General features: G+C 42.0%; 1 protein-coding gene and 2 long non-coding RNA genes across 3 annotated transcripts; 2 read left to right on the forward strand and 1 right to left on the reverse strand.

Moving 5' to 3' along the window:
* Window positions 1–1712: 1712 nt before the first annotated feature.
* TACR2 (tachykinin receptor 2) lies at window positions 1713–21393 on the reverse strand. Its single transcript, XM_053311469.1, has 5 exons — window positions 20999–21393; window positions 7438–7632; window positions 5058–5214; window positions 4083–4279; window positions 1713–1984 (listed from the first exon to the last, which is right to left on the reverse strand). The coding sequence occupies exons 1-5, from the start codon at window positions 21391–21393 to the stop codon at window positions 1783–1785; spliced, it is 1146 nt and encodes a 381-aa protein (XP_053167444.1). The 3' UTR covers window positions 1713–1782.
* LOC128351710 (uncharacterized) lies at window positions 4835–8663 on the forward strand. The gene is made up of 3 exons (XR_008319993.1): window positions 4835–4957; window positions 5069–5183; window positions 8011–8663. It is a non-coding gene; the product is annotated as an uncharacterized LOC128351710 (long non-coding RNA).
* On the forward strand, window positions 15034–27586 carry LOC128351711 (uncharacterized). Its single transcript, XR_008319994.1, has 3 exons — window positions 15034–15086; window positions 26552–26771; window positions 27070–27586. It is a non-coding gene; the product is annotated as an uncharacterized LOC128351711 (long non-coding RNA).
* The last annotated feature ends 378 nt before the right edge of the window (window positions 27587–27964 follow it).

Consider the following 27964-nt stretch of genomic DNA (forward strand, 5'->3'; position numbering starts at 1 on the left):
CACACTCCGCTCTAGGATACCCCTCCCCCCCAATGTGAAGCTATACATTTGCTGCAATCCTCATTATTCCCTATGAGGAATTCCAAAATAATTTTAAAATTCACCAATAATCAGGAGCGTCCGATTGCCTTGGGGATTTGTGGGTGGTAGGCACCCCTTGGTGTCTACCACCCACCCCGCTTTTGTGCCCCTAGGTGCTCCACAATAGGGGATAATGGGCTGGTTCAGTCCCATTATACCCTATGAGAAAAATTGAAAATATTTTAAATATTTATAAATCATAGGGGTGTCCGATTGCTTCGGGGTTTGGGTGGTTGTTGGCACCCATGGGTGCTCCACAATAGGGAATAATGGGCTGGTTTGAGTTCCATTTAACCCTATGAGGGAAATAATAATAATTTTAAAAAATTATAAAATATCGTACAAGTGTCCAATTGCTTTGGGGTTTGGGTGGCAGGTACCCATGGGTGCCAGCTACCACCCCACCCATTTTTGGAGGTCCAAACTGATCTGAACCGGTTTGAATTCAAACCGAACCAGGCAGAGGTTTGAGCAAAACCAAAACCAAACCACCCCCTCCTGGTTTGAATACGAACTGAACCAGGCAAACCAGTTTTGTGCACATCCCTATCTGAAGGGAGAGAAGTTTGATATAGTTAACCTCTTTGTGTTCTGAAGGACAGGTGGCCCTTGTTGTTCATAGAGGTTCCATGCCCGCCAATTTCCTTGGATAAAGTAACCTTTATGAGGATTGAGGAGTTAGGTTCCTAAGCACACTGAAGTGTGCTGAAAATCATATGAAAAAGCAGGGGAGCAGAAATAAGCACAGTACCTTGCTCTCCACCACTGACCCCCAAACACCCAAATCCTCCATTTTTTGTTCCTTTTGAGGGTTGGGAGGTGGGGCAGAAAAGAACTGCAAAATGGCTCAGCATGACAAAATGGCAGCAGGAAATGACGGATGTCATTTCTGGCCACTCCAGAACCGAGGATAGGCAAAAATAACCCTATTTTTCATCCCACAAATAAAGAAACCTGGTCACTACAACCCAACTGAAGATATGCAAAACTGCAGCTGCTGGGACAGTGGCTAACGAGGGCCACCTGTACTGCCATCTTAGGTGTTGGTGGGCACATTTTGAGGGAATTTCCTCACAACGGCCCAGCTTTATGGGAAAACTCTTGGAGGTTCAGATAACCACAATAAGACTTAACAGAAGAAACTGGGGAAGAGGACAGGTGAATGGTTATATGGGAGGCATACATAGACCTTCCATTCCGAGAAATGGCTGGTACCTTATGCTTTGTAAACTTGAGTGGGGGTTTCATGGGAAACGGGAGAGGAAAGAGGGCTCCCCCATGTTGATCTGCACTCATAGGTGTAACTGCACCTGCAGGAGGGAAGGAAGAGATGGGTTGTGTGGTATTTAACTTTGCACTTTTATTTAGCTGAGTGTTTCCCACTGCCCTTTTCTGCATTGACCTACAATCCTGACTATGTGTGTTAGGCCTATTGACCAGCCAATTTCAGTCTAGAACCCTGGTCCTGTGATTTTGTTAATTGGTCAAGTGGCTTATCTGCAACCTACTGAGCTAACTTGAGACCAGAATACCATCTTCTCAACGTCTAGTTTTTAAAACAGGCCTGCAGTGGTCCTGCCATCGAACACTGTAAAGAACAATTGAAAATTTGTCACAAACTTCTGCAGAAATTTAGATAAAACACAAAGGTAACTTTATTAAGTAATGCTGTTATAACATTATTAGAAGTAACTTCAAAAATCAAAGTTCCAGATACATATTAGTGATTGATATTTTGTCAATATTAGTTATGTGTGTTCCTGTTGTACTTGTAGGAAAGTTAGATACTTGATCTCTCTGGATCTTCTGTAAAGGTGATGGGCGAGTAAGATTATGTCTGTCTCTCTCTGTCGCTTTGATGCATGGGCAACACTGAAAAGCTATCCTGAAACCAGAGCGGAACCTGTAAATGAGAGGAAACATTAACCCAATGTTATATGCACAGATAAAGATGGGTTTCCCATGGAAAAAAAGATTGAGGGGTTTCCAAAGGAATGCTGTTGTTTATCAGAGAAGAAAAGAAACTATACTTTGGAGTGTTAAATGCACAGAGAACCTGTTAAATTCTGTGATTTGTTATACAAGGCAGGTTTTTCTGCGTGTTAAAATAATAAATGAACTAGACAGCACCACAAGGATATTTCATTACAGATTTTTTAAAATTGATAATACTATATGAGTGTTCCAGCAATTTCATTCTAGTAAAACTGTTCAGTTCTTTCTGTGAGAGCTGAATAGATGACAGAGATTAGTCCCTAAGAACAAGCTTCCACATTCTATTTATGTATAAAGTCAGTTTTAAATGGTTTGTAGTAGCTACATAATAGCAGTACCTTTTCACTCTTATGTGTAAAGAGAAAGCTACTTGTCAAACCAGGAGAAATTCCCCATCTTCTTGCATGTGGCCAGGAAAATGAAATACCTGTCAACACATTTTAGTCATGGCTAAAGCAGATGGAGATTCAAGAGTTAGAGGACTGAATCTCCCACTCATGCATTAGTAATCATTGTGGTGTCTAAATCTGGGGATTGGACTGGAAGGCCTTCAAATTACCTTCCAACTCTAAAATTCCATGATTCTATGGTGGACAGGGTTTTGCTGTGGTAGGCCCCACAATATGGACCTCACTGCTTCCAAAAATTTCTATTCGCTTTTCCTCTCTCAAAATAATACGGAAAGCTTTTCTTCAAGTCCTTTTAGGATATCCATTGTTTGATTTTTTCTAATACATCTGTTTTCTTTCTAACCTCTTTTATTAAGGCGAAACACCATAAATGTATAAATAAATTCAACCTACACAGAACTGCAAACAAAGCAGAGGTATTTTTCAGAAGCATGTTAAGAGTTGTTCTCAACACTCTTAAAGATGAGTGTCCCTTTGCCCCTCAGCTCACTGGCTACAATTGTTCCTGCAACTACTGTGCCATGGCCACTACCGTAAGTTCTGGAGGTGGAAATGTCTCAATGCCACTCATGTGAATAGGTAGAATGTAAAACAATTTGGAAGCCACTGCATTGTTCTTGAGGACAGCCAAGTTCAGAGACATGTGACTCCATTTGATAACCATAGGAGATTCAGATAATTAAGATGGACTTTCTGTCAAAGCCCATATTAAATTTTAAACCTACACACATTGTAGCAGATTTAACCCAGCCCAGCCTTTGTCTTAGAGCAAGCTCATGAGAAGGGAAGAAAAATGCTGAATGGTGCTCTCTCTCTTGCTTTCACCCACAAAGGCTGTTCCTTTAAACTTAAACTGTGTCCTCAGTAGCTTAATCACTGCCACCACGGCCACATTTTAACAGACCATTGCAGAGGCCCCTGCAGTCCTAACTTCCCAGGATCGCAGCCCTCCTTGTTGCAGCCATTTGCCTGGCCAACAACCTGTTGCAAGCCTAGCCTGGCTCCAACTGAGCACAAAGAAAGTGCTTCTCTTCCTGCTGCATGGCCCTCAAAGTCCCACCCACTGTGTGCTGAGTGGCTGATCCTAAGCCTGTCAGTCAGGACAGGGTACACTTCTGGTTAACTCTTTAGGGGAAAGAGAGGCTGTTACACACATTCTTACACTATGACTACTCTGAATCAGGTATCACTCTTCTACTATGCCTAGCCCTGAGATGCAAATTCATCTGTGGAAACTTGAGCTTCCCTGGTTCATCCAGCCTCCTGTAAAAGGGAACAGAAATAAGTTGCTCAACGGAGCTCACTGGCTGGGTCTCAAGCCCAATGTCTTCTCCTCCCTCTCCCCCCCCCTCCTCCTCTCAGGACTCCTCTCTCTCCTCTATCTCACCTGGTTGCTTCATCCTTACTTTCCCCTCTTATCAAGTTATGCCATCCATGTCTTGACTTACCCCAGATCCTTTGCTGTTTCCTGAAATGAATGTAGGAACACCCACTAACATGTAGCAAATGTTCAGAGAATAGACAGAAATAATTATTTGGTGTAAATGCCTGTCTCTCTCATCTAATATGCATCCACTTATTGCTGGCATTACTCACCTTTGATTAAGACAACAGTAAATAATTGGGCTATACATTGCTGAGCTCATGGCAAGCAAAAATACTGCCAAATATACTTGTTGAATGTACTTCTGCTTGTAGATGTCTTTCTGCATGCTTCCCAAGAGGAAGAAGAGGTGATAAGGAAACCAACAGACAGCAAATGTTATCACAACGGCCACCATTGTCCTGACAAACTGGAAAAGGAAAAAGGATATTTTACTGCTTTGTTGATTTGAGTCTCCAGCTTTGCACCTGCAACTTTCAAATGAAGGCAGCTTTCTGTCTCTCATGCAGCCATAAGTCTTTGGCAGCTTTTAATATAGTTGTTAAAGGTCTTGGTGTGTGTTTTGATCCATGGGGAAAAATGATGATGCCAGTGAAAAAATAAGGCTCAATGAGGGAAGATCGTGATGAGCTGCTGTGCCTTGGGAGCATACAGGGATTTGCCACTCGAGTCTCTTCCTGTGCTTGATCCCTTGCAGCTTCACAAAGACCAGTAAGCAGATAGATGTAGAAAGCCTTGAGGCCAGAGTGACAAATTGAGAACTTGCACAGATGGTCAATGTAGTATGATTGGATTATAAATGTGGTACTATTTGGCAATAACGTATGTAGAGTTCAGTCACAATCTTGGGTCTCCAGATGATATTGGACTATTATCTACAAAGGCCATTGTGGCTGGGGCCCCAAGATTGGAAACCAGTGTTGCAGATAAATTGTTTGGACAACTAGTGATGAGGAATGTCCTCCATGACTCCCTCACCACAAACGTAACAACAACATGGATTAAAAGGGAAAAGGGTTATTCCTGCATTGCCCATCTAGGACAGCAGAGGGGGTATCCTGAAATTGGAGAGATGTTTACAGAACAGGTGCAGCTGGTTTGTGATCCTTTCTGGGCATGAAAGTATACAGCATAAGACGTGTTGGAATGAGTTTGTGGTGTTGTTTTGTTAGTTAACAATGACTAACCTTTTTTTTAGCCATGGTCTGATGCTGGTAGTAGACCTTGTTGGTGTGATCTCCAGGAACAGTATTATTCCATAGAGCCATTCCTATCGTACTGTACGTGACAAACATCACCATGAGAGGCAGCAGGTAAACCAATACAATAACTGTAATGTGATATCTGGGGGGGAAAGATGAGTTAAGTATGGTTGATCACAGAACTCATTTCCAAGTGAATCTCTTGAATGTTTCATTTTCCTTTCCTTTAATAATAAGACTTCCTTCAGTATAGATGGGATGTAATCGCAGGGTATGTGGGAGCTAGAATTGCTTTTTGGAATACCTTAATTAAAGATGTGGGACATTAAACTTGCAGCTCCATATAGGAGCTGCAAAAACATTGTTTTGCTAATGGGAACCACTCAAATGGTTATTTGTGAGCAATTTCAGTATAGAGGAAACCTATTCCTGGCTTTCAGTATATTTAGTCTAGAGGAAACCTAGTCCTTTTCACAAGGACTACAAACTCTTCTTTATTGTGGTAGGATAATGAGATTAACATTATAAAATCCTTGTAATAAGCCCACAAGCATTCAGGACAAAAACGGTTGAAAATGTTACCATGCAAGCTACCATTTGTGTAGTATATGCTTTTTGAGTGTGTGCACTTTCACAGACGGAGGCAGACATCTTGACTAACAAAGGCAGAGCACATACTTGCCCTTCCCTGGTCATGTGCATGTGTGGAGTTTCCACTGATCTCCTCCATCCCCAGAAGTGCTCCCTGTGATCTGGAGGTGCATCTATGAGGATTGCAGAATCCTCAGGGACTCACTTCAGGATAAGTTCTGGGGATGGAAGAGACTGGTGAAAATCGCCCTCCCTGTGCAATCAGTGCAGTACTGCTAGTCTGCAGGGCAGATATGCTAATACTCCTCATGGAGTGCTGGCACTGTTAGTCAGAATGTTGGCCAGGGTGCAGAATTAAACATTCACTAAACCATATGGCAATGCAAACTGCAGCTGAGAGGCATTGGGATCAAGAAAAACTATTGCTTCAGTAAAACAGTGGTATAACATGAGTGCTACCAGGCTCTTAAAGCCAATATAAAATGCAGCATTTGTCTAAATCTAGCCTGAGGTTTTAACACACCTGATATCTATTTGTAAGTGGCTGACAAATATTTTAGGAGGCAGATGATGCAGCGATTATAAATGTTCAGTTTGTCTTTGATAACTCCAGCTTCGTAAACATTCCTACATTATTTGAGATCTTGGTTCTCCCTAGACCAAAGAGATCTAGGTTGTCCCTAGACTAAAGAAGTGAGACAGGAACAGGAAGAGATAAGCATGCCTGCAAAAATTCAGGAGATTTAAACTATTTCCGGTTGCCACAAATAACAATGCTAATGATTGTGTGGCCTCAATGCCTTTGCATTTTCCTCTCTTAGTAGCAACAGCGCTACTGAATCAAAGTCTTGCTTTTAGAGTTCGTACCATTTTTGTTACCTCCTTTTTACTTTCACACATTTCAAGTTACCATGTTTTAACATGTTTTAATGTTTCCTCCCACTATAAATAATCAGCTACCACAAATTATGTTATCAAAGGAAGATTTATGAAATTGTTCCTATAAGAAAAATCATTCAGGATATTCTGTAGACAGACCCTATAAGAATACAAAATGGATGCACAAAGGTATTGTATGTGTGAATGGAAATCCTGCCAAAGCACAAGGTTTATATGCAGATAGGATCTGTGCAGACAGTAACACATACACTGAACATATGTAGGCTGAACAGGGCCTGTTGCCGCCTCCTCTTCATGCATTTTCTGAGTATAAACGTTGCAAAGGACTAAGAATGTGTTCTTTTCCCAGCTGCTTCCTTCCATGTTCATTATCTCCCTGTTACATACACTGGAAAAATATCGTAATGTGAGAAGACACCCTTAGTTATACTTGGGGAAGCCTGAAGAATTTTGGCCTGCATGGCCAAAATTAGAGAACCTTGGCCTAAGGTTTCTTGATGCTCCTTCTTTTAAGGATGCTCCCTTATCACAAAATTTTACATCCCCATGGGAAAAGAATAGAATCCCTTTGTCTTACAAAACTGCAGCTACACTGAAACCTATATGGCTGGCGCCTTAAATTTGCAGCATATTTTGTTACTGAATGGATATTTATTTGTTAAATGCCCCCCTTTTTAGCCTAATCCACTGAATGCAAAAAATATCCAGGGCTAACATTACTTCTGGCTCTTCTAACCACCAGTTCTGAAAGCAGACTGCAAGCAAGCTTTTAAACGTTGCCTCATACAGCATTCTAGTGCTCTCTGTTTCCCTAAAAGAATGAATGTCTGTTGCCAAAATATATTTCTGGTTTAAACAGATGGGAAGTTCTTACGTGAGTAGATGTTTCTGGTCAACATCATCCGGCCAGGCAACAACACACTTGGTCGTTCCATGATCAATAACTATTTGTGCATAAAAAAACTGTGGAAAGGCAAGACCAAAAGCCACCAGCCATATTATTCCTATGATCACTTTGGTGTTCCAAGCAGAAAGTTTTCGCTTGAAAGGGTAAATGATAGCCATATACCTGAGAGGAGGGAAAAGATGGAATTATTTACTTTAAGAAATTGTAACCCCTGCAATCAAACATTCTAGTCACTTCTTTCTGCTTTAGCTTAGTAAGCATTCTTATTATGTAACTCATGCATTCATATACAAGTATATGTCAGGATCCAATGGGCTGTATGGTGAGCTTTGTATGTGAAATTGAATTTCCAAGGCTCCTTTTGAAACCTGGGAAACTTCAGGAGAAGTAAGGTACTTTCCAAAAGATTCTCTGTGTCAGCCATACTGTATGAAGCATCCCTAAATGCGACAATTCACTGAAAACAGACCATACATTTTGTCAAACCCTTGGCTGCTTTTAAAATATTCCCCATACAATCTTCATGTTGCTTTATTTCAGATGCTTCCTGTGTGAGAGAGGAGGGCAGACTACATGGTAATGTTACCTAAACAATTTTCCTGCGCTTTTCTAACAGCAATTCATGATCTTGCCTTTCACTATGGACCTGATCTGTTTACTGAGCCATGGAAATTTTATGAGTCACTTTCCTTTTCCTGCAAGCACTCCGCAGCACTTGTGCCTTCCAAGTTTAAATGACATGTTGTTCTGCTTCTTATCTCACACCTGTTCTGAACAGTCATATCAGACTGCTGATGGATAAATTTGTAGAAGGGCAAGGTTCTGTTTTAGAAATTTGCTCTGGGATAGGAGCACATCCATCCTGCACATAGAACACATAGACAATTACATTTTTGACAATAATTAGGGTCAATTTGTTGGTGGTGTTTACTTTTGCTAGTATTACTGGATACTGCTAAGGACGGTTATGGATAGTATTTATGATTAGTATTTATACTAATGTATAACCAAGCAAATAGTTCTGCTGAGCAGAGAATAACTTTAGTGCATTTTTGGTAAAGATACAATAATTACCTTCTGCTTCCACACTCTGTAGTTGAAGGAATTAATACAATTTGTATAATAATACTTGTGCTTGTCTGTCCTGGTATCTTCTGGTCAATTTACTGCACACAACACCTAGCTGACAGGAGACACCATTCCTCCAAATTTGGTGCAAATCTGTTGCAAAATGGCTGGGACAGCAGTTTACGTTTTTAAAAAAAGAGGTATCAAAGTGTTGGCAACCTTTCTCCTCCACAGATTATAATGGTTTGTACACAGTACACAGGGCAGGTGGGGTGCGGGAAGGCAGGGATGGACTTACTCCCCCCCCCCCGCCGGATGATGGTCGTCTTCAGCATGCCACCATGCACCCACACAATCTGTGCTGTGCAAGGCACCGCACATCACTGGAGAACCGGACAGTGAATCCTGGCCTCCAGGAATCCAACAGTGCACCACATGATGAGTGGGGTGCAATGAGGGATTCCCCAGGGAGTTGGGTGCTCTAGGCGCCTGACTCAGTGTATGCTTGGGCTGTGTGCATGACCGACACATGACCCCAGTGCTGAGGTTTAGGGCATCCTTGCACATGATCAGGGGCCTAGAGTACCTTCCTTATGAGGCAAGGCTACAACACCTGGGGCTATTTCGTTTAGAAAAAAGACGACTGCAGGGAGACATGATAGAGATCTATAAAATCATGCATGGTGTGGAGAAAGTGGATAGAGAGAAATTTCTCTCTCTCACATATAACACTAGAACCAGGGGTAATCCCATGAAATTGATTGCCAAGAAATGTAGGCCCAACAAATGGAAGTACTTTTTCACACAATGCATAATCAACTTGTGGAATTCTCTGCCACAAAATGTGGTGACAGCCAGCAACCTGGATAACTTTAAGAGGGGTTTGAATAACTTCATGGAGGAGAGGTCTATCAACAATGACTACTAGTCGGAGGGCTGTGGGCCACCTCCAGTCTCAAAGGCAGGATGCCTCTGAGTACCAGTTGCAGGAGAGTAGCAGCAGGAGAGAGGACATGCCCTCAACTCCTGCCTGTAGGCTTCTGGTGGCATCTGCTGGGCCACTGTGTAAAACAGGATGCTTGACTAAATGTGCCTTGGGCCTGATCCAGCAGGGCTGTTCTTATGTAAAAAGTGAGGCAAGAGGGTAGCGCCAGGATTGGGCTCAATCCCAACACTGTACACAAGCAACCCAACCCAGGCTGGGCTGCCCTAGCCTGGGTTAGGCTGCTAATGTGAATAAACTTTATGTACATTTTAAATGTTTTATGTCTTTTTAGCATTCCCCCAAAACTCAATTCCATACTGGACTGGTGCCTTGTGCTGGTTTGAAAAACATCAATCTAGTAATTAGTAACTATTGTTCAAAACCCCCCTAATAACAGGGGAAAGTTAGCTAAGAGCATAACTGAGTGTGCCCTCTGGGAATTCTGAAGCCAAGGGCAAGTGCCTGGCAATTTCTAGTGAGTGACTTCCTGGTTCTGAACATACAGGTGTCTGATAAGGACAGTCTATGAGCACTCTGGCACTTGTATAGTTCAGCAACCATTCCTTCCCTCCCTTTCCTTTCCTGGGCGTTTGTTTTCTGCCTCCGCCTCCTTTCTCTCACTTCCACTAATGTGGGGAAGCAAAGCCCCTCAGCAAAACTTGGAATTAATTACTAGAAAGTCTATTGATTCCACTGGGGCTTACTTCTGAGTATTTATGTATTTGCAGACAGGATGTCATCTAGCTCAGGGATCCTCAACGTTGGGCCCCCAGATGTTCTTGGGCTTCAACTCCCATAATCCCCAGGCCCAGTGGCCTTTGGCTGGGGATTATGGGAGTTGAAGTCCAAGAACATCTGGGGGCCCAACATTGAGGATCCCTGATCTAGCTATTTACGTGCTTGTCATATGCTGGGGGGAAACGGACAGCTCTAATTAAAACAAGTAGTAGTTATGGGGCATTTTTGCAAACTTGTTGGAGGAAGGTATATTTATCCATGGGGTTCCTCCTTTCCCCCCCTCCTGATGGAGGGGTTTATTTTATATTTATCCGACTTTTCTACTATAAATAAAAAAAATAAGGTACAAATCTTTTTTTAAAAATAACTGAAAACAAAATTAAAAACAATTACAAGAAGCAGCAAGTATACAATAAAGCAGAAATAGCAGCCACCATAACAGCCTGCCGGATTAGGCACAAGGCCTATCTAGTTCAGCATCCCGTTTCACACAGTGACCCATCAGATGCCTCTGAGAAGCCCACAGGCAAGAGGTGAAGGCATGCCCTCTCTCTTGCTATTGCTCCCCTGCAACTGGTATTTAGAGGTATCTTGCCTTTGAGGCTAGAGGTGGCCTATAGCCACAGTGTAGTAGCTGTTGATAGACCTGTCCTCCATGAATTTGTCTAAGCCCCTTTTAAAGCCATCCAAGATAGTGGCCCTCACTATATTCCATGGCAGAGAATTCCATAGATTAATTATTTGCTGTGTAAAAAAGTACTTCCATTCCAGTCTTAACACTATATTAGAAAAAAATCTAGAGACTTGCATAATTGATCTTAAAACCTAGAGACAGCACAATCTATCAGGGCAAGGTTAAAGTAAGCTGCCTTGTGGCATGAAAGACAGAAATTCAACAGGTGCTGCCACCCCAACATGAAAAAGGTGGCTGTCTTACTCATCCAAGGGGTCTAGAGTAATTCTTTCCTTCTGTTGGTCCTAAATTTTCTGGCCTTCAGTTTCATGGGATGACCCCACAGTTCTAGTGTTGTGAGAGGGACAAAAATGTATCTGTCCACTCTCTACTCCATGCATAATTTTATACACCTCTATCATGTTTAGTCTCTTTTTCCAAACTAATAAGCCCTAGATGCTGTAGGCTTGCCTCATAAGGAAGGTGCTCCAGGCCCCTGATCACCTTGGCTGCCCTCTTCTGCACCAATGAAATCAGTGTCCACAAGGGTTGCACATATATACAATCAGCAATTGCCAAAGGCATGATGAAACAAATGAACCTTAACCTGGCAGTAGAATGAAGTAATGGTGGTTTGGTGGAAGCCTGTCACAATGGGGTTGAGAATGCCACAATTTATGCACCACTATTGACAAGGCCCTATACACTAGATGAAGATGGGACCCAGGGTAGGACCCCCTGCCCTGAAAATTTTAATGTTTGTGCAGGTTCATATGGAAGTAAGTGGTTCCTCAGGTACCCAGCACCTAAGCAGTTACGGATTTTAAAGGTTATTCCCAGCAACTTGAATTGTGTTCAGAAACAAATTGGGAGTAAATGTAAATGATAAATAATTAGAGTTATATGATCCCTACAATAGGCTCCCCAAACCAGTGTGGCCACAGCATTCTGAACCAGCTGAAATTCCAAATGCTTACAAACAGCATGATGATCAAGCAATGCATTTCCATTCTAAAAGAGCCCTTGCAGGGTATGGGTGAGCTTCAAAAAGTATTTGCACTCTTGTGCAAGAGCACAAAACTACACAAGGTTTGCAGCAACCATGCAGCAGCAGTATGGGGATGTTTGTAGCATCTGCATTAGGTGGCTCTGGATGTCATCCAGCTGTTTCCAGGAAAGGTTGGTTGTTCCTGGTACACAATCCAAAGCTGAATGTGAGCACTTCTGGTCATGGCCTCTGGACATCCAGAAGTAGATAGATCAGATAGATAAACTTTATTAGTCTTTGACCAGTACAGAAGCATGAAAAAACACAGTGGGGTGCTTCTCACGATTAGCAAAAATCGGGCTAGCAGAGGCTAGCCCGATTTTTGGGGACTGTAAGAACCACTGGGCTTGCAGCCGGGCCTGGTGGTTCTTGAGCGGGTAACCCGCTCGAGAACCCCTGGTAAAAAGCAGGTTTGCGGAGCGAGCACTCCAGCAAACCTGCTTTTTATGATCGTGAGTAGCCACGGCGCACCTTTGCACCGTGCTTACTCATGAGTAGACCCCGGGCCAGGAGGCTTAAAATCAGCCTCCCAGCTCAGAGGTCTCCCCAGTCGTGCAGGGCATACTGGGGCTTGCGGGGGCCGCACGGCCCCCACCCCCCGCCGGCTCCGGTTCGGAGCCGGCCATTATGTGGGCGGCCGATCCGGCTGCCCAGGGCTCTCTGCACGCTCGTGAGCATGGAGAGTGGGCTTAGCCCGCTCTTCCCGCTCATCAGGAGAAACCGGGTCTCACTGATTGTGAGACCTGGTCCACTGTCACATCCATATGACGATACAGGAACAATATAGCTTTACAAATATATAGTGACATAGTAAATTATTCCATTACATTAGTCATTAGATGCTGTTGTATATTCATTGCTATTAATCAGAACTTAACCACATTGTAAGTAACATTGGTTTGATGGTTTGACAAGAGAAATAAAATATATACTTCACCTCTTCTGCCTGGTATGTCCTTAATAAGGGGTAAAATTAATGACTCATGTGGTTCCCTATAAAAATTACAGTATAATAAAATATGATCCACATCCTCTATGGCTTATCACATGGGCAGTAGAGTTCAGAATAAGACATCCCACCATATCTCCCATATAAAACTGCTGAGGGCAATACGTCAAAGCCAGCCAGCACAAATGCTCCACTTTATTAGGGCTTGGCTATAATCAGCTGGCTTGGTGCTGATTAAAAGGCAGGTCTCCATTTTTTAAGTTGTTTGGGGGCCCTACATATCTCCTTTTGCCATTCCATATCTAATATTCTTTGCTTTACAGCCTTTTTTGTTTTGTTTTTTGTTTGCCCAGAGATCGCAGCGCTTCAGGAGAAAAGCCATAAAAAGCAAGCTTTTCTTTAACAGCTGACTTCAACCGTGATTGGAAGCTATCTTCAAACACCATTGGGGCCAGCCCACCTTCAGCCAATAGTTAAGGATGGTAATCCACATCCAGATTTCCACTCCTATGGTTTCCATTCCAGTTTTAATGCTATATTAGAGAAACACCTAGAGACTTGCATAATTGATCTTAAAACTTAGAGACAGCACAATCGATCAGGGCAAGGTTAAAGCAAGTTGCCTTGTGGCATGAAAGACAGAAATTCAACAGGTGCTGACACCCCAACATGAAAAAGGTGGCTATCTTACTCATCCAAGAGGTCTAGAATAATTTGTTGTTTGGAATGTAATTCTCATCTGTGCCTGCTTGCCCATATAGGAATAAGCATAGGGCTGTTGAATCACTCGGGATCTCTTTCAGATGTGTGTGCAGCAGCACAAGAGCTGCTTCTGTGATATGAGCCCGTGCTGCATTTGTGTGTATAAATAATGCAACCATGTGGGCATGGCCAACCTCTCCCACCAGAATGATAATTTCCTTCCTCACGGGGTGCTGATTACATAGGAAGGACCCCTGTGATTGGCCTCAGCTTTGTGATGATGTTAGTCACAAGCACTCCTTTGCAGCATGGGATTGCAATCATGTGGTGAGTGTGTGTGATGGGGGCCTCAGTATGGACTAGAAAAGTTTGGCTGGCAATTATTCATTAACCGGTCATTTCAGTGTCACAGGATCATAAAATCAGAGGTTAGCAGCTGCTTTTCCACAGAAAGCATTAGCCAAAAGGAATATTAAGATGTACTGAAAATAGGGATGAGACCATAACTCAGTACTAGAGCACCTGCTTTGCATGCAGAAGGTCCCAGGTTCAATCCCTGGCAGCATCTCCAGATAGGGCTGGGAAAGACTCCTGCCTGAAACCCTGGAGAGCTGTTGCCAGTCAGTGAAGACACTCTGAATTAGATAGACTGATGGTCTGATGTGGTCTGAGGCAGCTTCCTATGTTCCTGAGTCACAATATGCAGCATTTCTGGCTTATTGAGATACAAACCTGTAGTTATACAAGATATGTGAATAGTCTCCAGACATTCCTCCTTTTAAAAAAACTGAAAAACAACCTTGGAGTCTGTGATCGTGAGTGGAATAGTGGAAGGAGAGGCTCTTTAACCCTTTCCCTTCCTGACATTCTTCTGCTCAAAGTTGACCCCTGCCCAAACTGCTTTCCCATCTGCAAGGGAAAATATAGGTGCTCCAGACCAGACCCTTTCCTCTGTGGGGAGAAAAAGCTTTCGAAAAGGTGAGTTTCAGTGGACAAATGGCAGGAGTGAAAAGAGTGAGGCAGCCCCGCCTCTTCCTGCTGTTGCACCATCCAATCTCACAGCCTCTCTCTTGTACCAGTTTCTCAATCAAATCAATCAATCAATAGTTGAGTGATAGTAATGTTTATTGTACAATGTCTAGTCTGACCCTACAGTAAAATCAAAATGGGCTGTTTCCAGGCAATAGTGTCCGAATCTGAGGTCAGCTGTGGCTCAATAGGATTACAGCACAAACATCTTTATAATTAATTATCTTAGCCAGCCAGAGTGGGGATGTGGCAAGGCAATGCATGCAGGCGAGGGAGGCACCTGATTGGCTGAGCTCCATTTGGCCGGTGGAGGCACCTGATTGGCTGGGCGCCAGCCATTGTGAGGAGGGGCTGTCTTGACTGCAGCCTGGGCTGGGAGGTGAGAGGCAGCAGGATGGACTAGCCCTGGCCTGGCGCCAGAGCGGTGAGTGGGCTTCGATATATTCTCTTGGGACATGCGTGCCCAGGATTTGTTCTGTGCGAGGTCGGCTAGTTATATAAAAACTGAAGTTCAAATTTTCTTTGTAATGGTGGAGGGGGATCATTAGTTTTGTAAGTTCTATTCCAAGAAACTCCAAAAAGTAAATTCAGAGAAAACAAAACAAACTGAAGGCAAAGGCTGTTTTCAAAAATAGATCGTTGGCAAGCACAAGGTTATATACGACCTATCCATTCCCCAGAGTCCTTGATTTCAAGTCAGGAAGATCCATTACTAACAAAGTCATTGTTCTTTCTCAAAAACAGCTTTACTTTTTGCAATATCAATGATGCCTGCCTATAATACCAATCAGTAATATAATAAATATAGATCACATTTTGCAACCATAGGTATGTTTGAGACTATCACTGTAAACTATCCCTACCCCAGCCTGGCTCAGCCTACACCCCTGCAATTTGATGCATGTGTGGCTTGGCTTGCTCTGTGTTGGTTATAGCATGAGAAAGAATTTGCATGGCATGTTCCAAATGTTAGGTGCAAAAATGTCCCATCTGGGGACTTCTCTACCAGTTGAGCTCTTGGACCACACATGCACCAAATTTTCAGCTTTCAGTCTGCTGTGGTGGAAGAAACTTGTGACATCTCTATGAGAAAGTCAGTGAGGAGTGTGTGTGTGAGTGAAATGTATACATAAAACTTGAGATAAATTTGTTAGGAAAAGCCAGGATACAAATTTAACAATGAATAATAGGGAAATTCAGTGCTTGTTAAATTTTGGTTATTTCTTAATTCAAAATTAATTCAAACATAGGAGTTAACACAGTATTAGTGCATCCATTTGTATTGTTATGAAATAAACTTCTGATGACCGGAAAAGTAATATTTTGGGTATTTTCCCAGTGGGGAATTTGGTTTTGTCCTTCTAACTGAAGGACGTTTTAACTGAAGAAATTGGCAGGACCTTGCTAAATTGTATTCCTGTGTCAAGGGAAAAAGGAACCTAATTAGCATTATCCTTCCATTAACAATAGGTGAATATTCAGATATTTCCTGTATTGTAAGTTATGAGTCACAGCCTTTACATGATGTGCATATGATCAAAGGTTCAAATCAAAATAGAAACAAAAAATGCTTAAGATAAAGGTCAAATATATTTGTAATGCCTGCTGGAGATTAAAGGCACCTAGAGAGAAGAATGGAACTTTCCAAAAATAATCAAGAAGATTATTTATTTCTCTCCTGCCTTTCAGTCCAGAAGAATTTGAAGCTTTATTTGAAAGGCTTTATTTTATTTTATTTTATTTTATTTTATTTATAATATTTTAAAAATAGGTTCTGTTAAAACCATATAGTCTGATCCCTATGCATGTTTACTTAGTTAGAAGATAATGACACTGGCTATTGTGGCCAACACTTGGTACAGTGCAATACTAGCGTTAGAGATCCACAGGATCTGTTCTTCACATAGTTGTGCACAAAGTAGTTGCACAACAACTTAAAACAGCAGTGCTACTTGTTTCAAATGGAAGTAGTACTGTGCAACTGCATGGATGCCCTTTTAAGTAGTTGCACAAATGCCCTGTTGCGCTTTACTGTAGGGGCTGTTTGCCACATGTGCAGCAGCTCCCTAATGCTGATGTTCTGCTGTGTGGCATGTCAGCCATTGGCTGACATCCAGACTAAATCATTGAGTAGTCCTATCGAAAATAAGTAGTCTTTTAGACTACTTCTTGAGAAGTACTGTTGAGTAACTTAATCTGGATGTCACAGCTACTGTGTTACACATTTACTGGTTGCACTGGGACTTACTCCCAGACAAATGCTGTTCAGCTTGTTCCTACTGTATGTGTGTTTACTTTGATATATGTCCTAGTGTGCTCAATGGGACTTAACTTCCAGGTAAATGTGCATAAGACTGTAATAGACTCCCACCCTCACCATGGAATAAAATCCTGCAATTAATTAATTAATTAGCAAACATTTAATTGGAAACAAATGGCGGGGGAATAATAAAAATAGTAATATTTATATACCACTTTTCAACAAAGTAGTTCACAAAGCAGTTTAACATAGCAAATAACATGTTTCCCTGTTTCAAAAGGCAGTGTCAGATTTAGGCACAAGTTATATAGCTACGTCTTAGAGCCCCTTTTTAAGGGTGGGGCTCCGAATAATAATAATAAAAGATTAAATTTCAAGTTTTACCTTAACTGGTTGAAAATAAAGGAGAAAGGGGAAAAAGTCTCTAAAACAAGACATTATCATTCTGATATATATTATAAAAATATATGATAAAAATATTATGTGGCTACACAATTGTCATAGTGAGTTTATAAATCTGTGCAGAAATAGAATATTTAATTTCATTAGATTGGGACATGGCTTTTGATCAGATGTCCTAGATTAGACATTTGGTCCATGATCAGTTTGATTCTGTGATCCTAAAATCAGTTTTGATCTTTGCCAAGTATATATGTAAAAACAAAGCTTTATTATTTCTATTTCCATTGTCCTTTTTGTTCAAATAATAATGTTTTTTGGTAATGTTGTGGGCACTCTTAAGCTTGACAAAGCTTAGGGCCTCAGCATCTCATACTGTAGTCCTGCCAAAAGGCCTCAAAATCCTAAAAAGAAATGCAAGGGGCACATCAGCAACAGTAACTGGGAGGGATGCTATAGGTTAGGCCTGCTCAACTTTGGCCCCCACAACTGTTTTTGGACTACAACTCCCATAATTCCTAGCCACAGTGGCCAATAGTCAGGGATTATGGGAGTTGTAGGCCAACATCTGCAGGAGGGCCAAAGTTGAGCAGCCCTCTGATAGGTTTACGGTGGTTCTCCCATACCACTAATAAAACATTTGTTGTAAGACTGGTAAGGTAGGAAGCATATTGTTGGGGTGTGTGTGTGTGTGTGTATCCACTCATTTTGGGCTGGTATTTAGCAGGCAATATCAATTGTACCTATTTATCTCCCAGCACAGTGGCTGTTATTCTGACTACTGAAGCATGTGTGTTAGGTGGGGACTGTGGGGATGTTAGGAGCCCTCACACAACTCCTCAGTTCCCGTGTGTGTGCTGTTGTGCCAGAGCCCTAATACTTCTGAGCACGACTTACGCTCAGAAAGTGCTCTGGAAGATCAGAAGCACATCACTGGTGTGCAACAGCATGTGTGGAGAGGGACTGTCTGGGGGAGCTGTGCGAGGGCTCCTGGCATGTCCTTTTAGTCTCTCCTAATGCTCACACTTAGGGACATAGGAAGCTAACCTTAACTGGCCCTATTCACCCCCAGCTCAGTACCTCCAGTCAGGGGTGTAGCAAGGTTGGAGTGGGCCCAGAGACGAGATTTTAAAAAGGCCCCCCACTCACTGAAACTCAGATCATGAATGAAGGAAAGAAATCTTAAATGAGGCTGTTTTGTAAATTGTGGACGATGCAAGTCATTTCGTGGTACTAGAGAAAGACCTGCTGTTCTGGTAGCTCCAGGTCTTAACACTCACATCAATTTCGGAGGATGAATACAACTGAAGGAAGCCTGGGCAGGTGTGCAGCTGAGGGAGTCAGTCATGTGACTTGCCTCTGGGGGGCCCCCCAAGGCAATGGGCCCCCCAAGGCAATGGGCCCCCCCAAGGCAATGGGCCCCCAGACAACTGTCTCCCCTTGCCCTATCATAGTTACGCCCCTGCCTCCAGTGACTGTTGCTGGTGTCTGTCTATCTCATGTTTCTTTTATATTGTGAGCCCTTTGGGGACAGGGATCCATCTTATTTATTTATTATTTCTCTATGTAAATCACCTTGAGCCATTTTTGGAAGGGCGGTATAGAAACCAAATTAATAATGCTGAGTCAGACCATTGGTCTATCTAGCTCAGTACTGTCTACACAAACTGGCAGCAGCTTCTCCAAGGTTGCAGGCAGGAATCTCTCTCAGCCCTATCTTGGAGAAGCCAGAGAGGGAACTTGAAACCTTCTCTTCCCAGAGTGGCCCCATCCCCTGAGAGGAACATCTTACAGTGCTCACATGTGGTCTCCTATTTAAATGCAACCAAAGTGGATCCTACTTAACTAGGAGGACAAGTCATACTAGCTTCCACAAGACCAGCTCTCCTCTCACACTTCGTTAGACTATAAACCCTGTCAACACTGCTAGTAAATGCGGAAATCCACTGTGGTTCCTAAGGATTGCATGTGCACTAGAGGATGTTTCTTCCATTGGGAATGATGGGAGAAGCACCCTACAGTGATGACACAATCCTCAGGAGCCATGGAGGTTCTCCGCATTTTCTAGCAGCAGCAATGTCGTTTGCAGACTCCCAGAACCCGTACACATGGCCTGCTTTTGCATGGCTGTATGTAAGCCAGAAATGTTCTAGTTACCACCCTGCCACACCTACCACATCTTTCCCTACAAATTAGAGTTGTCAACTCTTCAGGATCAGCCAGGAGTCTCCAGGAATTGGCATCCATCTTTTGGGGACTACTGAAAACAATCCCAGAAATTTTAATGACTTGACACTGTGGAAAATATTTGGGGAGGGGGAATGTCCAAGAATAACTTGAGTTGACCAGTTACATTACTCATAAGAATGTACATTTCCCCACAAGACCAGGAAATACTTGCTCCTGGTGTGTTGAATCAGTTACTAAATTGTATTATGTTGTTTACATATAGGTCATTAACTCTAGAAGTTTAGTTTAAAATAAATGGGCTTGAACTCGAAACAAGCAACTTAAGTCACAGCTGAACAAGAACCAGAAACACACATAATATTAAACAAGCATAGTAAATGTTTGCCTTCTCAATGAAGCTGCAAGTAGGATAATGCTCCCATAACCTCTTAAAGCACCCTGGAATGCAGATATTTGAAAATTCACAGGATGAAACTGTAAGAAATATGTTTGGCTGGAACTGTTTTGGTTTTAGAATATTGCCTGTAATCAAGAAAATTGTTGTTGAATCTGTATCTGTTTGAAAGTGATGCGACAACCCTGGTCAGCCATTTTTGAGTTGAGACAACCCTGGTTGGCTCATTTCTGGAGGTCCTGAAATGGGTTTGAGGGCTAGTGGGCTATTGTCCCAAACCCCTCCCCCCCATGGCCTGCCAGCAAGATCTGTTATCTCAGTTTTTCTACATTTCCCTTACACTTGTGCACTGGTAATTGCAATGGGGACAGGCAGAATTGTTTTAGAATCCTGATTTGACTGAGGACTCAAGAACAGTGATTGATCACTCCTGTAGCTGACCCCTAAGAGAGAGATAAGAGTTGTATACTTCTCATACAAGCGCATGATTTGTTATTGGCCTGGAAATTCAGCATCCTTGGAATCTAGTGTGCAGCACTTTCGCTCACTCTCTGTCTCAAAGAAAGACTGTGGCTACAACAACAGACTTGAAAATACATGGAAGTGTCTGGTGAAATAGGAGAAGGGAGAATAGTGGGGTTGAGTAGTATTTGCAGTAGTTGAGTGGTTCTTCAGTGCCCTGGGAAGCTTTTTGCCCTTCTTCAAACTAGCAGAATTGGGATAAAATATACAAAATAAACAGAGTGTATATATAGTATAGTAATTGAATTGACACAGAATTTTGATTTTTTTAAAAAAACTACTACCACAGGTAGTAGTATACTTTACTATCACAGAGTATATACAACTCTAAATATAGGACAGCTTATAATACCAAAAATGTTAGGATAGGATTAAGCAATTTAAGTATCCTAAAAGCAAATGTTTACCCCAAACTATTTGCAAGAATTAATAACTTTCCTCTGTGAACAGCTGAGGATTTAGATACTTGTTTATTTTGGTTAATATCCACTCAGTCCCACCACTAGTAATCACTTTTAAAACAAACACAATTTGGCTGAAATGCAAAACTCTTCATCATTGCATCTCTTACCTCTCAGCAGCAACAGCAGTCATAGAATAAATGCTCACAAACATTGCTGTGATAGGAACGAAGTTATGAAACCGGCAGAATCCCTCACCAAAATACCAGACATTGTGGCTGGCATAAATAAAATTGAAAACTGTGTTCAAAGTAGCCATGAGCAGGTCAGAAAGAGCCAAGTTAACTATGAAATAGTTGGTAACCGTTCTCATCCGCTGGTGAGACAGAATAATCCAAATGACAGTGCCATTGCCCACAATTGATGCAATGACTATGGATAAATAGGTGATAGCCCAAAGAGCTATTTGCCAGCCAGGCTGAGAAAATGCAGTCACTGCTGTCAGGTGGTCACCGTCGGTGTCATTCATTGAAACATTTATGTTTGAGAGGGAAGTTGTCTTCATATCTTTCTTCAGCTCAGTTTTGAAAAACTGCTTCAGATGGATGTTTTTCTTATCAGTCATAGCATTAGAGCTATGAACTCATGGTTGGATATATTAAAAATAGTGATATTCAATATGTCAAGCTCTGATTTTCAAATATGTTATATAATTCCAGGGAGAAGTGGTTATTGCTCTTCTATACTTATATCTATAACAAATTCATTTGTATAAATCATGAAGAAAATATTTGTTGGTGTTAATAAGCCCAAACACCAGATCTTTGATGGGGAAAATCTTCTTCAAAATCAAAATATGAAATTATTGCAGTGCTCATGTTTTATAAAAAGAATCTTGATATACAGTATACCGGAACATGGAGTTGATGGACTAGTTCTCTCTTCCATTGTAACTGCAAAATTTAATAAGCAGCCAAACAGGAAAGGTTTTTTTACAGTAACTTAACGAGATTTTGAAAGGAGGTGGAGAGAAACACTAGTATATACAAAAGCTAACCATGCATCCAATCAAATTTCATGAAGCTGGCTAGTGTTTCGGGTTTTTCTGACTTTTGTAGCAATCTTCATGACTCAGTTGCTTTCAGGTTTGAAGTGAACAGAGATGTAAATTTTACCCTATTAGGACCAAGACTTATTCTTGGTACATCCATATCTCACTTTCAATAAACAAGGAATTTAGAACTTGGCCTGTGGAATGCCATCAATATTACAAAGAGGGATTAAGGAAACAGCATTCAAGAAATGAAGCAAGACAGTAGAATGATGTAGTAGATAAATAGCTATATTCTTTAAAAATTAAAAAGCTGTATACTAAATGCTCTGTGAATTACCCAGAAAGGTTCTGTGGGAGGGGTTTGGAAGAAAAAAGGGGGGAAAAGCTCGCAAATCCTACAGTGCACATCCCTACAATAGTTGGGATCCCAGTTGCTGTGTTCTTCTTGTACATTTTAATCCCTATTTATTTGCAACTGCTCACATCTTCTGGAGTCCAGGGTCATGAGGCCCCCAGGAGTGACACCCCACGGAGCACAAGGAGTGACTAGTGGGAAGAAATACCATTCCCACAAGTGAGCAGAAAAACTTTCTCATATATGGGAGAAGATCACTTTAAAAAAACAAACAAATCCAAGAAATTCCAGTTAAGAGTTCAATTTAAAGTGAAAAATATATTTAAAAGGAATGATTCTCTGATTGGTAAACGGTATAATCCATTGGATCATTCTCTTTACGGTGTACTTTTTTCTCACTTTAGCTTGATCTCTTAACTGGAACTTCTTGGATTATTCTATTGCCCAGAGACCACTGTCCTGAAACTACACTTGAGTTCCCTACAGTTAGCTTGACAATTCAAATCTAAGTGCTGAACTTTCTGCAAGTGCAGCAACATGACCTCTTCTTAAAAACATCGGATGATCTTCCAAGGATAAAACAGCCCGAGTTTACAGTGTATAATAATTATTTCAATAATTATGTGTTCAGTTATGGGCTCTTGAAATCCAAAGTGATTTTGAATCTAAAGCAATTTGAGTGTGCACCACACATTGTAGGAAGAAAAAGAACTCATTCTAAGCTGTGCCGCAAGATATAGATTTAAAAACAAACAGTGCCCAACCTTAAGTCAACGTTCTACCATGCCCTTTCCCCATATGTTAATTCATATCAGTGCATTCCTATACATTTGATTCAAGTTCTACCCTTGAGTCATTATCACAGGGCTTTCTGTTATAGTCACTGAAAATGAAACATTTCAGTAGGCACTACTTATAGAGAATTATAATTTACATACTATAGAAGTGATCTCTATCTCAATGCAACATTTCCTGTCTGTCAAATGTGCAAGTATTTGTGATATTATTTACTATTACCCTGAGGTGACAACTAAGCTGGGGGTGGGGAAGGTGGCCCACATACCGCACAGCTACAGGGAAACGTGAGTGGCTGAGCACTGCCTAAGTTAATTGTGTGTGCATGCAAAACTCTGCTTGCACTGTTGCAGAACAGGGCAGTTCTGGTCTGACTTAAAGTGGCACAAACACACATTTCCAATGGGTGTCACATCACACAACTGCACCTGTGCAACTTTCACAATTGGAGCAGAACTGCCCTATTGCATGACAGTGAAGGCAGGCCTTTACACACGTGTAGCAGAGCAGGCAGTGCTCAACCACTGGTGATTCCCTGCACAGTATATGGGCCACCCCCTTTTATTATTGGACTATTTGAGTTTTCCCAGCTTCATGTAAGATGTGCTTGAAACCATGGTTATGGAAAAGAAAAACACAGCATTGCATTCATAGAGTTGGGTCTAATGAAGCACTCCTTTTGGCTACGTACAATGGTTACATACAATTAAGGGTTACGTACAATTTTGCCGCCCGCCCCCCCACTGATGAATTTTTCATAAACAACTACACAGAGAGGTTTGAGTATGTATGAAAAAAAATTAAAGGAATGTTTAAATTATGACATTCCTCACTAATATTCCAGGAATTATAGATTCCTAAACTTGTGTATCTATGAAGGGCTTGTTTGCATTAATTGGTTCTGAGATGACAACTCTTTAATCTGTTCCATTTCAAAGGGGTTTTGGAATCCATCCATATATTTCTAAGAGTGATTTTGTCTGACAAGTTGAATATGTGCAATTACATTCTTTCTGTGTTAGTTCCACAACTTGAGTTCTTGATGCTCTAGAAGATGAATAAATATTTATACAAAAGAGTATTAATGAAATAGATTGTTACATTTTACTGTTAAATCCTTATATGGGGATGTGCTCCTCTTTGGCTAGCAGAATGGCTTTCTTTGGTTCTCAGAAGCAAGCATGCTAAAAGGTCATATGTAGGAAGAACAGCAGAATTCCAGGCAAATCCATTGCTCCAGAACAAATTTATAAACAATACAGCATAATTTAGCTGGTGATCTTATAATTTTAAGATAGTATTTACCAGCTATATGTAAGAAAAAGCAACATAATGGCATTAGTAAACAAGTTCTTTTAAATATCAAACCACTGGAATTCATGAGATGCTTGTTGCAGAAAGCAAGCGAACATGACGAACCACTGGAACATCTTAATATCAGACACTGACACATTTCACAGCTTGTGCAATGTGAGTCATTCATCCTCAATTTGTCCATTCATTCACTTGCATGTTGGCAAGTGGGCAAGAACAAATTCAGCAGTTGTTGGCAATGTCAATGGGCTATTCTCCCTCAAGAAAATAGCGTTTCTGTCTAGCACTTGGAAGCATGCATTTCTCTCTCTCCTGCCTTGGTTGAGATCAACCATATATTTTCTCCATGCTTATTTAAATATTATTGCAGAATAATTCAATTTTTTCTTGCTGGCTTAAGAAAAGTACAATAATTGAGGAGGATACTTTGAATTCACTGGCTAACATCCTGAATGATGCTGCATGTGTTCTGCTAACAACAGCACACATGTAGCACTAACCCCCACACTAGTCTCTATGCTTCCGAAGTCCGGGCACTGTTACACAATTGTGCAACTATTTTGACACTCTCCCCATGCTCTGGGAGCACTCAGTTACAGCCGAAACACATCCCCATTACAGTGTGTCTGCTGTTGCAGAAGCTCAAGGAGAGAGCCAAAAATAGTTGCCCTCTTGTGCAAGAGTACCCATGCTTCAGAAGCACAGAGACTAGCACCAGGGGCAGAGCTAGGGGAGAGGGAACCTGTGTTCACCCCTCTCCCCAGTGGCCCGTTGGAGTGAGGGAGATAATGAAGAACATAGGGAGGAGTGGAGCTGGGGTGGGCCCCTCAGGAGCTGGTCAGGGCACAGGTTCTTTGAACCCATCTGCCTAATGATAGCTACACCCCTGAATAGCACTGCATGGGGACTGTTGTTAGTAGCACACTCACAGCATCAGTCAGGATGTCAGCCACTGTATTGTTCTTAACACTTTTACCACAGATTTGTAAAAAGAGTCAGTTTCACAATGCAGGCAATAAAACTGGAACATCTGTATATTACAGTGGAATAATTTTTTGGTAATGTTTGAAGCCCATTTTATTCTAGATCAGCTGTCCCCAGCCTTTGGTACTCCAGATGTTGCTGACCTATAACTCTCATCACCCCCAGCAACAATTTATTATGATTGGGCATGATGGGAGTTGTAGTCCAGCAACATCTGGAGTAGCACAGGTTGGGAATCCCTGCCCTAGATGATTCCTCATATAACTGAAGGGCAGAGCACCATGCAATATGAACACTGCATGTTCCAACAATAACATGGTGACCCTAAACCATCTGATAGATGCCTGTGATACTAGGGGGTGATGACATTCCCCACAGGACAAGACATGCAACAGTTCTAGTTGCTAGGGTAGTAACTGGAATGTAAAGTGAAGACAGGCAGGGATGGCCTGTCATGAGAGGAGGTGAGGCAGATTATTTGGGAACCAGCTGGGTGGGAAGATGTCGCCATCAGAGCAGCTCTTTGGGCAGGAGCGTAGCAAGGTTGGAGTGGGCCCAGAGACAAGATTTTAAAATGCCCCCCCTCACTGAAGCTCAGCTCATGAAGTAAAGAAATCTTCAATGAGGCTGAATAGTGGTAACAAAAGGCATAGTAAAATTTTCATCCTAAATTTTTGTAAATTGTAAAAGGTTTTGTAAATTGTGGATGATGCAAGTCATTTAATGGTACTAGAGAAAGACATGCTGTTCTGGTAGCTCCAGGTCTTAACGCTCACATCAATTTCAGAGGATGAATACAACTGAAGGAAGCCCGGGCGGGTGCACAGCTGGGGGAGTCAGTCATGTGACTTGCCTCTGTGAGGCCCCCCAAGGCAGTGGGCCCCCAGACAACTGTCTCCCCTTGCCCTATGATAGTTATGCCCCTGTCTTTGGGACCAATTTGATCCTTGCAAGGGCCGAAGGTGAAGTGACTGAAAACAAGGAAAGGGAAGGTCATGGCAAGGACTAATGTCTGCAGAAGACAGATTTAATGTCAATGTATTCTTTAGGACACATATAGTGCTGTCTCAGATGAAGCAGTGCTTTGAGGGCCTGCACACGAGGTGGTTTTTACTTGTAAGGTGCTTCAGCCATCAACACTAACAACAAGTGATGATGACCTGTATGCAGCTGGAGAAGTTCTGCTCAGAAAAGACTAACTTCTTCTGCTTTCTTCCACAGCTGTTAGTATCATTTAAAAATGCCGTGAGAGCAGAAATGGAAAAGATGGCAACTATAAAAGAAGTAGCTGAACTGCTGATGATTTGCTATTATAATAGTTTCTGCAGTTTTCCTGATGTCTGCGAAGCATACCTCTTTTCCTGACCATACCGGTGACAGTGGCTTCCACAGAGAGATCTTTTCCCAAACTGAAACTTTTTTTTTAAAGCTATCTAAGAAGGTACTGTGTTGCAAGACAGACTCATTAACCTAGGTCTGCTGTCCACTGATAATGAATGTGTAAGGAAGCTGGATATTCAAGAGATTATAAATACCTTTGCAGAACTAAAAGCATGGAAGAGGACATTCCAGTAAATCGCTGATGGCATGGTATCATAGTTACACAGGAACATAGAAAGCTGCCTTATACCGAGTCAGACCATTGGTCCATCTGCTAACTGGACTCTATATTGTCTCCGATGTTGTTTAACATTGTTATCAGTATGCTGATGACACCCAAATCTTTTTCTCCATGTCAGCATCATCAGGAGAAGACATAATCTCCCTAAATGCCTGCCTGGAGCTTGTGATGAGCTGGATGAGGGATAACAAACTGAAACTGAATCCAGATAAGATGGAAGTACTCATTGCTCATGGTCGGAACTTGATTTGTACTCGATGATTTTGATCTACCTGTTCTGGATGAGGTCACAGTCTCCCAGAAGGAACAGGTACGCAGTCTGGAGGTGCTTCTGGATCGAAGCCTCTCCCTGGTGTCCCAGGTTGAGGCAGTGCCAGTCTGTGGGAAAGTCAGTACAGATGCTTACCACTACTTATCACCTGTGCCGCTCTCACTCTCGAGTGTGACTTGGTGTGTGTGTGGGTTTTTTTACGTTCCTTGCTGCCGGCCAGTCTCTTCCTGTCTTCTTGCCCAGCCCTGCCTTCTCCCTTTCTCTGAAGACTACGGAGAAGCCTGCTGGCCTTGGTAGCAACGCCCCCCCCCCATGATCAAGCACTCCGTGGGTGGGGCTTGCCACACACCACCTAAGACTTTTATAGGTAGATACTGTAGATAGATAGATAGATAGATAGATCTGTATTGTTTTGTTGTAAACCGCCCAGAGACTGGCGTTTGGGGCAGTATACAAATACGTTAAATAAATAAATAAACTGAGTAAAGAGGCACCTTTTAAAAGTGGTGGTTCTCTTCATTTAGCACGGGGAGAGCAACTGGCCCTATCCACCCCAAGCACAGAATCCCTCCAGTGGCTGCTGCTGGTGTCTTGTGATTGTGAGCCCTTTGCGAGACAGAGCCATTTTGTTTGTTTATTTATATCTATGTAAACTGCTTTGGGAACTTTAGATGAAAAGTGACATATAAATATTAATCGTATTCATATTCCATCTAGCTCAGTATTGTCTACACAGACTGGT

This window comes from Hemicordylus capensis, chromosome 3, assembly GCF_027244095.1.
Source record: "Hemicordylus capensis ecotype Gifberg chromosome 3, rHemCap1.1.pri, whole genome shotgun sequence".
Classification (NCBI taxonomy): Eukaryota; Metazoa; Chordata; class Lepidosauria; order Squamata; family Cordylidae; genus Hemicordylus; species Hemicordylus capensis.